At 46.2% G+C, this 12,198-nt stretch overlaps 1 protein-coding gene across 1 annotated transcript in view; it reads left to right on the top strand.

The window, feature by feature from the left end:
- The window catches only part of Crcp (calcitonin gene-related peptide-receptor component protein), a 31,482-nt gene that overhangs the window by 16,464 nt on the left and 2,820 nt on the right, over nucleotides 1-12,198 (top strand). Inside the window, exon 5 of the mRNA NM_007761.2 lies at nucleotides 3,157-3,214. Within this exon, the coding sequence (NP_031787.1) occupies nucleotides 3,157-3,214 (58 nt within the window). The remainder of the gene's footprint in view (nucleotides 1-3,156; nucleotides 3,215-12,198) is intronic.

Here is a 12,198-nt window from a genome sequence, read left to right on the forward strand (position 1 = left end):
CTGCTGTCCTGTTACCAAGACTCAAGGTAGTGGTGAGAAGGGCACATAAATACAGGTGCCCGGGAGCTGAGTCTTGCAAGTGGGTGAGAGGTGAGGGGTGGTGCCCAGATTTCTGACTCTAGGTCCTTGTAGACTAGAAGTAGAGTGAGGAGCTAGTGTGCTGGAAAGAGTAGTCACAGTAGTTTTAGATGTGCTGGTTTCAAAGCATCTGGTGCATCTACGTGGAGACGTGGCAGGGGGAGGGGCACATGGCTACAGAGGTCTGAAGCTCAGCTCACAAAACTCGGAAACATGAATTTCTCCATCAAAGCTTGTAGTAGCTCTTGAGATTGTGCCGTTTGTCTGAGGAAATCCCTAAGAGGATTTGGAGGGGAGGATGACAGACACAAAGAACAGTCAGAAAGACAAGTGGTCAACAAAAGAGTGACGCTGTGATCCATGGGAGGAGACTGAAGGAAGCAGTGGCTGGCGGTGGCCATCAGAGGTTGGTTAGGACACTCAGTTCATACGGTCCCGGCACTGGAGCCCAGGGTCTGCGAATGGTAGGCAGGAGTTTTAGCAACTTAACCACATCCCCAGCCCTGCTTCCTTGTTTGCCCAGACAACTCTCAGGGCTCAATGCAAAGTCTCCTTTCCCTCTTCTCTCCACTCTCCCCTTTTTGTTTCTTTTCATCTTTTCTCTCCCTCTTGCCTCCCATCCGCCCTGGACTGAGCACAAGGCTTCCTGCATATGAGGTCAGCACCTCTCTACTGTGAAATCTCATTTGTTGAGTAGATTGACTGCTAAATGTTTTAGGGGTTGCTGAGGCGCAGAACTTCATGGTGCTCGGGCTGTAATTGTTAGCACCTGCATCAGGGGGGAAACTGTTGTCGGCCGTTGTCTCCATCGCCATGGTGAATGTTTCTGCTAGAAGCACATGGCTAATGTGAGCTGGGGTGGGAAGTTATCTTGACTCCTGGGAAGCTTGGACAGGTCATTTCCTTCTCCATGTCAGAAGTGTTTCACGCTTGGATGCCAAGTGGAAAACAGGCAAGTGATGATAGCGGCCACTTCAGATGTGAGACTGTTGCCTCTCGTGACCTTCATGAGCTGTAAGTGCGACTCTGATTTGTTTTACAGACGTGAACCTGAGGCTTGGGAATACATGGCTTACACTGCTTCCCCAAAACCTGGCTAAGGCAACTGTGGTGTGCGTTTCATCTTTATCCAGAATTATCTTTAAACCCCATTTGTGTTGAACAGAACTAAAAGATGAGTTGGACTGAGGAGGAAATGTAGAACTTACCACCTGTGTAGGGATAGAGACGGTGACACCATTCCTCTGCCTTGATGTCCTGTCCCTGGAGAGATGCTCAGTGGTTAACAGCACTTGCTGCCCTTGCAGAGGACGTGGGTTTGGTTGCCAGCACTCAACTCGGAGCCTCATAACTGTTCGTCTCTCCAGACCCAGGGACTCTGACGCCCCCTTCTGGTATCCATGAGTAGTGCACATAGTACACATGCAGACAAACGCCCAGACCTGTAAATAAGATGAAATAAATCTTTGAAGCCCTGTCACCTTTTAACCTCTTCAACAGTGGGCTGTGTATCTCTTATGTCAGATGATAATTGCTGTAATCCTGACAAGAGGAGGAGGCAGGAAGATCAGGCATTAAAGTCATCCTGGGCCTTATACCAAGTTTGATGTCATATGGTAATTACTATCTTCAAAGCCCAGGCTGGCTCGAATTCACTATGTGGTAGCTACTTTTCTCCTTGCTGTGCAAAATGCCTGATAAAACCCATTTGAGAGGGAAAGGGTGGCAACCATATCACCCCACCCCAATTTACCCAATCTAGAAACTACTTCTTAGGCATGTCGAGAGGATTTTTTTTTCCCATGGTGGTGATAAATCCAGTCAAGGTGACAATCCATATTGAGCATCACATACTGTAATCCTAGTATCTGAGAATGAACAGAAGGATCAGGAGTTCAAGGTCACCCTCAGCTAGATAGCAAGTTCAGGACCAGCCTGTTAGAAGTAGAAATGAGATGCCCCATGGGGAAAGGTGCTTGCTGCCACGCCTGGACACCTGAGTTTCGTTTTGGAATTCACACGGCAGAAAGAGAAACAACTGCAGATTGTCTTTGGACCTCCACAAGTATGCTGTGGCTTCACACATAACCAAGTGCGAGTGCAAGCACATGCACGTGCATAAATAAATAAATGTTTAAAAATTCTTTTTGAAAGGAATCAAAGCAAACCTGAGCAACTTATAATCTTACTCTCAAAACTGAATTCTTAGTCATTTATAAGCAGTGACTAGCCAGTGAAGATAATTTTATCTTTTTTTTTTAAAGACTTATTTATTTATTATATGTAAGTACATCATAGCTGTTTTCAGACACTCCAGAAGAGGGTGTCAGTTCTCATTACAGATGGTTGTGAGCCACCATGTGGTTGCTGGGATTTGAACTCAGGACCTTCGGAAGAGCAGTCAGTGCTCTTAACCACTGAGTCATCTCTCCAGCCCTATCTTTTTTTTTTTTTAATCAAATTAAGAAAACATGAATTAAAAAATTCTCCTCTTCCAAAGAAAAATTAATATAGCAAATATGGGGAGTTCTATTGTTTGTTTGTTTGCTTTTTGAGACAGGGTCTCACTTTATAGATCAGGCTGGCCACTAACTGACATAGATCTACCTACTTCTTTCTCCAAGTGCTAGGATCAAAGGCTTGGGCCACCATGCAGGCAAGTGATCTTTTTAACTGTGCCTTACATGTTTTTATTTTTATGTTGTATGAGTGTGGGTGTGTATGTGCCGTGGTGCAGTTTGGGGAGACGAGAGGATTACCCTCAGGGGTCAGTTTTCTCTTGTCACCTTGCAGAACTCAGGGACTGAGCTCAGGTCGTTAATCTGCAGGAGAGCCCTCTACTTACTGAGCCCATGCACTACGGCTCAGGCCTGGTTTTAAAACTGCAGCTCTGCAGCTGCTGTCTTAGTGAGCATTGCACCTGGTACCCTGTAGGATACTGGCACTCAGGGATCTCTGAGTAGCGGTCTTCTGATTCTTACTTGTCGCAGGGCCACGTGGCAGCGATACTCCATTCCTTTCTGAGAAGGTCGTGCAGGGCATGAGAGTTGTAAGCAGTGTGTGCTTTTCTTTTGACAGAGCGGAGAAGCTGCAGCTGCTGAATCACAGGCCGATGACTGCGGTGGAGATCCAGCTGGTGAGTTGGGGAGGGGCGCAGACTCAAGGGATGCTTTGCCACTTGGAGATGCAGCAAGGCAGAAAAGAGACAAGGCAAAGCCTGCACACCCACCCGTGCCTTAAGTGAAGCGAGAGACCAGAGGCCTCAGCAATTGGTCCTAGCTAATGTGGACATGAGGAAGCTAGAAATTTAATTCCTTAAGCGGGTTTGGCAGCCTATGTCCCGCTGCTCTAGGCCTTTCTGGCCATGGCTGTAGGGGTTAGAGCCAACCAGATGTTGCATAAAAACATTAAACTCAGAGTGTCTCCACACCCACCTTTCCCGGTCTTTGTTTCCTCCCCACATGTTGTCTTCCTCTCCTGCCCTCCTGGGCCAGTCTCTAAGTGAGGCTCTTGTTCTAGCTGATACTCAGTTGCTGGCACTCAGTTGCTGCCATTTCCTCTCGATCCCACCTCTGCTTGTGCTCTCTCTAATACACAGCATTAATTTCTGTCAACACCTCCCAAGGCAGCCTGCAGTCCTTTCATCCTTCTCCCTGCCTCTGCACCTCTGTATGTCCCTGCCCTTCCAGACAGGGTCTCAGTCGGCCCCACTGGCTTCGAACCCTTCCAAGTGCTGGGATTACACGCAAGTGTGAGCACACCTGGCTTACAGATCATTTTCTAAACCATAAACATGGTTTCATTTCCCTGCATAAAAATACCTAGTGGGGCTTCAGCAATGGGGGACAGAGATAGAGCAGGGGTGCTCTAGGGGAAAAGTGAAGATGAGGGCCTGTGAGAGGCTTCTCTCACGAGCTATGTGGCAGGTTCCTCCTGTTACATGGGCAGAACATCAGCAAGCGGTCCTGTCACTGCCAGAAAAGACTGGCTTTGAGAATTGGTAAATTGGTTTCTGATGCTTGTCTTAGAAATATGCAGTTCTTAGCTGGGTGATGGTGGTGCTTGCCTTTAATCCCAGCATTCAGGAGGCAAAGGCAGCAGAACTCTGTGAGTTCGAGGCTAGCCTGGTCTACAGAGTGAGTTCCAGGACAGCCAGGACTTCAGGGTTGGTGGCTCATGCTTGTAATCCCAGTGTTGTAGAGGCAGAGGCTAGAGAATGGCAGTTTGAGGTCAGCCAGGGTCACATAATATGCCCCTATGATGAAAAAAATATAAATATTATAATAAAATATAATTAATAAAGTATTTATAATAAAAATATAAATAAAATAAATTTAAAAAGAAGAACAGGGACAAAAGCAGTCAGCTCTTTGTAAAATTTACAAAAAGTATGGAAGTCAATGGCTAAATTACCTCTATGATCTTCAAGAACTTCCTATTTACAATGTTTCAGAGGTTATAATGTACTTAATTTTTGACTAAAACCTTCATTGTCTTCCTAGAGTATTTTCTGTCCTTCTGAATGCACCCAAAATTAAATTATAAAAATTCCTTCCATTCTGGGGAGCTTCCTGGGGGACTTAGCCCTTATGCTAAACACAGGTTCCCGTCTGTGTGTCTGTGTGTCCTCATTGTTCTAGACATTAGGCAGATCGAGCTTACAGGAGAGAGCAAGATCAAGAAACCAATCCCTGTCCCTTGGGCTAAGGATCACAGTTGGGTCTCCTCCAGCTTTAAGCAGCACCATATGCTATTCACTCGCGGCTGAATGACAGATGGAGACATGAGGATTAGCATGGCCCCATCCCGAGCCTGTGGAAAGCTCCAGGGTCTCTTAGTGAGAGGATAGATACTGAGTGCTTCAGCCATGTCAGACACGGTCCAAGGGCCTGGTCAGTGTCACTTTCAGTGTTGGAGGAGGACCAAGATTCTCACCTTTTATTCCAGTGAGTGGCTGATTGGGGTCTGATTAGGACCTTGACATTATTCCTCTTCTAAGCTGTGTTTCCAGAGACAGAGATGAGAGGGGGCTCCTTAGGGGAGTAGGTCACAAGGTTATGGGAGCACATAGGGCCGCCCAAAAGCCATCTCTAAGCTGAAGACCCCAAGATAGAGAAGATTGGCTCAGTCCAGGTGTGAAGTCCTCAGTATCAAGGAAGCTGATGGTTTAACAGTACGAAGCCTGACCCAGGGTCTGTGTGTGTCCGACAGCCTAAAGGCCAGAGCCTGAGCTGGGGTGTCCTGGGATGTGGGTGAAACGTTATCCAATGGACACAGTTGGGGTAAGAATAGTGCTGTCCTGGCCCCTGCCACTTGGATGGCGCTCGCTCACCTGCATTGGAAGTAGATATTCTCCACCAAGTCCATTACCTCACACACAGGCTTCCAGAGACACAGCAGATGCACCCAAAACCTTCCCCGTTGGCTAGGATCCTTTAGGACACCGTCTGGTCTGCTCCTAAAATCCCCATCACACCCGCTGAGAAGACTGCTGTGCTGTTACCCCAGGTGCTTCTCCTCCTACAAACGCTGTCTCCCTGCAGCCAGGCCATTTTCTAGTCAGATTTCCTATTCCTCCTCTAGAACTGGCTTCAGAAGGTAACACGCCCTTTACCAGGGCTTAGAGCAGTATGCTGTCCACCAGAGAACAGAGGACTGAGGGTTTCACAGACCTGGAGAGCAGAGGCCTGGAGGCTTCCCTGTATTAACCACAGCCATGCGCTCTTCCCAGGCTCTCAGAAAGTAGCAGCACCGCCCATGCTTGTTAGAATTCAATTGAGAGCAAGAAGTGCCTCCACTGGGGTTAGTTGTCGTCCCTTGGTGGCTGTCCCCAGACTGGGAGGCTTTGTGTGACTGCAGCTTGCTCTGCTGTAGTCCTTTTGGGACAGTCTGGGAACCCTCTGTAGGTGGTCAGTGAAGCCTGTGAGCTCAGGTCATCGTCCTGCACGGTAAGTTCGTGGCTTACTGCACAGCCTCCCATTGGTGCTCACTGTAGGCTTTACCTCGACTTAGTCCAGGAAGCTCATGTTTCAGAGGCTATGTGGGCTGCTGGGCCACAGAGTTGGAAGTTATCGCACTTGCTACCACTGGGTTTTCCTTATCCAAGATGAATTCTGTGTTTAGTCTTGAACTTTATTTCCAGGGTAACTCATTTATAAGGCCATATTTCATATATATTGTAACATAAAGTAATTGTATACAGTACTTCAGTGTTTTTGTTAAACCCTTGATTTTTTTTAACTGCAACTTATCAAATGATGTCAGAAGTACAATTTTTTATCTAGTGTTACCTAAGGAGATGTCACGTTAGTGCTCAGAAAGGTTGTGATTCTTAGGTGGTGGGATGGGAGAGATGGCTCAGTGGGTAGAGTACTTGCCCCACAAACTTAAGGACCTGAGTTCAAATCTCCCAAGCCCACATAAAGCTGGTTGTGTAGTGTTTGAGGTCCTAGGGCTCCACTAGGAAGATGGGTGGCAGAGAGAGGAGAGTCCGTGAAGATCAGCTATCCTGACATACATACACGGGAGAAACAGCCAAAGGAGACCCTGGCTCAAGTAAGTTATGTAGGTGAGGATCATACCCAAGGCTGTATACACGCGCGCACACACACACAAACACTGGCACACTCACTTGAGCATGCACATGTGCATACATACACAAAGATTAAAAAACCTTGAAAAATGAAAACGAAGAGAAGCTTTAAAATGTCTTTGATTTCTGATTAGAGCTGCTTGGCCTTAGTTAGCTTTGGGGTCATGTGAGGAGAGCTGTGTGCTAGGGCTGGCGGCTTCCAGTGGGGAGCGGCTCTTCTGGAGCATTTGGCAGCCTCCAGGGATTAAGAGAGCTTTGTATATGCAGAGATTTGCCTTTCACCAAGAGCTGGCTGCTAGCACTTGGGTTTTCCGTTCTCATTTGCCTTTACCTTGTGAACTGCTTGCCTGTTGTACTGGAGAGCACTGAGATGGAGCCTTGAGCTGTTCACCTGTGTTAGGGGGAATGTGAGGCGTGATGTAGTTGTCCCTTACCCTGATGCTCTAAGAGGGGTAATTAAGCTTTCTTTTGAAAGAAAGGATTCTCTTCTGAGTGGTTTGAGTTAGCATCCTGCTGCTGAGGTTTCTTTCTGTGCCTGAGAACTGGGAATCATATGTTTAAAATCACCTTCCCCACTGTAATTATCCCTGAGGGTTTGCATGTGATAAAAAGGCTTCTGCTGTGGCCAGAGTTGGTGGAGATGGAGAGCTATTGCCCTTTTGCTCTGGGCACACCTCGTGACTCCTGATTGGCATTGTGGCCACCAGACCTAGAGACAGTGGTGAGGGCAGGAACACTGGTTCTTATCTACCAGGGAAGGTGTCAGAGGGCCCCGCCCCAGCTCACAGCAGAGGACTCCATCCCAAAAATGCCCTGGCCACCGTGGTTCCAGTGTGTCCTCGTACGGTGGAGCTCTTCAGAGATGCTTTGGCCAGCTTGTTTTTGGCCACGTTTGCCATTTACTCAGGAGCTTACAGTCTTCCCTGTGGGTTAAACAGTCAGATCAGGTATTTCCCTCCAAGTCCTCTTTGGGGGCACACTGTTGGATTACTGCTATTAATTGTGTGTCTGCTCTTAAAACATGATGCTGTCTTTGAGATAAGGTCTCATGTAGCCTAGGTTGGTCTCAAACTTAATATGTATTTGAGGAAGGGCTGATCCTCCTGCCCTGCCTCCCAGCTACTGGGATTTAGGCATGTAACAACATACCTGTATAAAAATGCATTTTTAGGGATTTGTTTCTTTTTTCATTTTTTATTTTATTTATTATTATAAGTACACTGTAGTTGACTTCAGACAGCACCAGAAGAGGGCGTCAGATCTCATTTCATATGGTTGTGAGCCACCATGTGGTTGCTGGGATTTGAACTCGGGACCTTAAGAAGAGCAGTCAGTGCTCTTACCCACTGACCCATCTCTCCAGCCCATTTTTTATTATTTTAAAACATTTTCTAACATATATTTTGATTTTATTCTAACTTCAAGTTCTCTCTCTCTTTTTCTCTCTCTCAAAGGAAAAAAACAGCCTTACAAAAGTTAAAACAAACAAACAAACAAAAAAACTCAGTAAGACAAAAATTACCAAACTAAGGCAAAAAGCATAGAAAGCATGGCGTCTGTTTTCCGTTGGCCCTGCCTCTAGGCATGGGGCTTGCCCTGGATGGTTACTGATAGGCCCGGTGTCCCTCCAATGGAGGAAACTGGTTTTCCTTCCCCAGTAGGGTTCAGCTGCATAGCCTCTTGATTGGGGCTGGACTTAGGAGTGGAGCGGAGCGTGTGTGTGTGTGTGTGTGTGTGTGTGTGTGTGTGTGTGTGTGTGTGTGCGTGTGCGTGTGCGTGTGCGTGTGCGTGTGTGTGAGTGTATGTGTGTGTGTGTGCTCGCGTGTGTCCCTGGCCCACATTCTCCATTCTCCTCTCTGATGGATTACCCCTGTGCAGGTCTTATATGCACTGTCAGTCTCTGTGAGTTCTTATGTGTACCTTTCTTTGGTGTCATCCTTTAACTCTGGCTCTCAGAATCTTCCCACCTCCTTCCTCTTCAGCTCTTCAGCATAGATCCCTGAGCCTTGATGGGAGGGCTTTGATAAAGTCATCTCATTTAGAGCAGAGAGCTCCAACATCTCTCGCCCTTTGCACACTGTCCAGTTGTGGGTCTCTGTGTTAATCCCTATCTACCACAAGGAGAAACTCCTCTGATGGGGCTTGAATGATGTGGGAATCTATGGGGACAGCAGTATGCCACTAAGTGTCAGGTTATTGCTGTGTTCCTTTAGCAGAATAGTTGCAGTAGGTTTCCCCTAGGACCATGACCTATATGTAGTCTCAGGTCCCTGGCCATGTTAGCAGTGTAACATAGGCTCCATCTCATGGGGTGGATCTTAAGTCCAGTCACCAGGCAGTTGGTCACTTCCAGAACATTTCTGCTACTCTTGTACCAGTGTACCCAGCAGACCGCTCCATGGCTGGGTGACTATTAGTGACTGCTTTCCTCCTCTGGAGGTGTGTGTGCCTTCTAGTGCTGTGTGGGTGAGTCAGTAGGCGTGCAGCTTCCAGTTGGGCACTAGCTCTGTTTCTCCATCCTGGATAACATAAGTGGCATCTTCAGCAAGTAGCCTCACCCTCTGGGTCTGGAGGTAACCAGTAGCCCTGGAAATACCCTATGATTTGGGGGGACCTCTTTGGCCAATGACTCATTAAGAAGTAACCCATTCCCAGCTCTGGGGTTTTTACTTGGTAGCATAAGATGTCGACTTTAGAATTTCTTTATAATGTGTATACACTTTAGGGAGCTTCTATACTAACAGGTTTTCAAAAGGCCTCTAGTGTTAATTGTTGCTTTCCATATTCCTTGCTTCACTCTGCCCTCCACCCCCATTTAATCCTCCTATTCATCTAGTTTGTTGACGTTTTGTTCATGTTTTTTTTTGAGACAGGGTCTCTGCATAGCCCTGGCTGTCTCGGAACTCACTGTATAGACCAGACTGGCCTCAAACTCAGAGATCTGCCTGCCTCTGTCCTGAGTGCTGGGATTAAAGGCGTGTAATCCATGAGCATTCTAAATGAATGGCACATAAAGCTTACAGCTAACATGGACAAATGAGAGAAAGCGTTCAGGGTCTGTCTGGGTTACCTTACCTGGGATGATTGTTCATAGCTGTCTCCATTCTTACCCACATTCCTTAACCGCTGAACAATAGTCCGTTGCTTAAATAGACCACGTCTCCCTTACCTGTTCATCAGTTGATGGACACCTAGGCTGCGACTAGTTCCTGGTTCTCATGACTAGAGCAGCAGTGAGCACGGGTGAGCAGGTGACTTTGTAGTGGGATGTATGGCCCTGTGGGATATGCCCAGGAGTGTATAGCTGGGTCACGAGGTCCACCAGTTTTCGGCTTTCTGAGGAAACTCCTCACTGGTTTTCCTAGTGGCCGTATCTGCACTCTGTCAGCAGTGGAAGGGAGTTCTGCTTTGCTGCATGCTCACCAGCATCTGCTGTTGTTTGCTTTATTGATCTTGGCCATTCTGACTGAGGCGAGGTGGCACCTCAGAGCAGTTTCAGTTTGTAGCATTTCCCTGATGGCCATGGGTATTGACCATCAATAACTGTTTCTCAGCCATTCATGTGTCTTTTGAGCTCTCTTTAGTTCTATACCCCATTTCTTAGAAATTGGGTGTTTTCTTGTTCTTCAGTCTTCTTAGTTCTTTGCATGTTCTAGGTACTAATCCTCTATCACTATGTATAATTAATAAAGACTTTGTGTATAATTAGTAAAGTGTTTTCCATGCTGCACTCTGCTGCTTTGCTCACATTATAGTGTTCTCTATTGCTTTTTAGCTTCCTGACGTAACATTTACTAATTGTTGCTATTAGTGCTTCTGGTATCGATCAATATCCTGTTCAGAAAGTTCTTTCCTGTGGCGATGAGTTGATGCCTTTGCCCATTTTGATTTCAGTGAGATTCGGGGCATCTGGCCTTTTTTTTTTTTTGGGGGGGGGGGCTGGTTTTTTGAGACAGGGTTTCTCTGTATGGCCCTGGCTGTCCTGGAACTCACTCTGTAGACCAGGCTGGCCTCAAACTAACAGCTGCTTATCTCTGCCTCCCAAGTGCTGGGATTAAAGGTGTGCGCCACCACTGCCCTGCAAGGGTATCTGGTCTTATGTTGAGGTCTGTAACTGATCCCATGTAGAGCTGAGTTTTGTGCAAGGTGGTAGGTATGGATCTATTTTCATTCTTCTACATGCAACTCTCCAGTTTGACCAGAGCCATTTGTTGAAAATGAAGTGTATATTTTTGGCTTGTTTGTCAAAAACCAGGTGTCTGTTGATATTTGGAATTATGTCTGCATCTTCAGTTCAGTGTCATTGATGAGCATGTATGTTTTTATGTCAATACCATGCTGGTTTTTTTAAAGACATACTTTCTTTTGACATGTTTTTTAAAGATATACTTCTGAATCACAGTGTTGTTTGTTTGTTTGTTTGTTTGTTCGTTTTTTAAAAAAAGATTTATTATGTATACAGTGTTCTGCCTCCATGCCAGAACAGGGCACCAGATCTTATTATAGATGGTTGGGAGCCACCATGTGGTTGCTGGGAATTGAACTCAGGACCTCTGGAAGAGCAACCAGTGCTCTTAACCGCTGAGCCATGTCCCCAGCCTGTTTTTATTGTTATAACTGTAATACAACTTGAAATATGGAATGGGACGTTCTTATGGGTTTGCCCTTATATGGAACTTGGTCTTTTCCCTCACAGCTTTCAATATCCTTTCTTTGTTCTGTATGCCTTTTGTACCTGATAGGTGTCTCTTTCTTTAGACTGGGGAATTTTTCTTCTATAATTTTGTTAAAATAATTTTCTGGGCCTTTATACTTATTATTTGTAGATTTTGGGTTTCATAATGTTCCAGATTTCCTGGATGTTTAATGCCTAGATTTTAAATTAAAAATTTTTTTAGATTTAACTTTTTTGATTGAGCTACCCATTTCTTTTATCTTGTCTTCAAAACCTGAAACTCTGTCTCCATGTCTTTTTGGGTTTTTGAGACAGGGTTTCTCTGTGTAGCCCTGGCTGTCCTGGAACTCACTCTGTAGACCAGGGTGGCCTCGAACTCAGAAATCCACCTGCCTCTGCCTCCCGAGTGCTGGGATTAAAGGCGTGCACCACCACGCCCAGCTTACTTCCTGAGTTTTTGCTTTGGGTTTTATTTGAGTCTGGCTTCTCTCTAGGGATCTGTTTATTAAATTCCACTTCCACATCCCACATTGTTGTCATTACTTCAGTCACCTGGGTGTTCTCACGGTCTTCACTAAGACATTAATTCACATCCTCTTTAAGGGCCTTGAACATATTTATCCTTGTTCTGAAGTCTTTGTCTTGTGCTTCAGTGACATTGCTTTCCCTAGACCTGTTGCTGCCTTCGGGAGGAGGCACATTGTCTTGGTTGTTCATGTATATGGAGTCATGTCGCTGCCGATGCTTCTTGGTGTAGATATTGGGTCTTGCCTTTGTCTTGTGGGTGTTCTGTTCTTAGTTACCGTTGCTCTAGTCTTTGACCTAGCCAAGTGTAGTGGCTGTGGGGTCCCTG

Source organism: Mus musculus, chromosome 5, assembly GCF_000001635.26.
Source record: "Mus musculus strain C57BL/6J chromosome 5, GRCm38.p6 C57BL/6J".
Classification (NCBI taxonomy): Eukaryota; Metazoa; Chordata; class Mammalia; order Rodentia; family Muridae; genus Mus; species Mus musculus.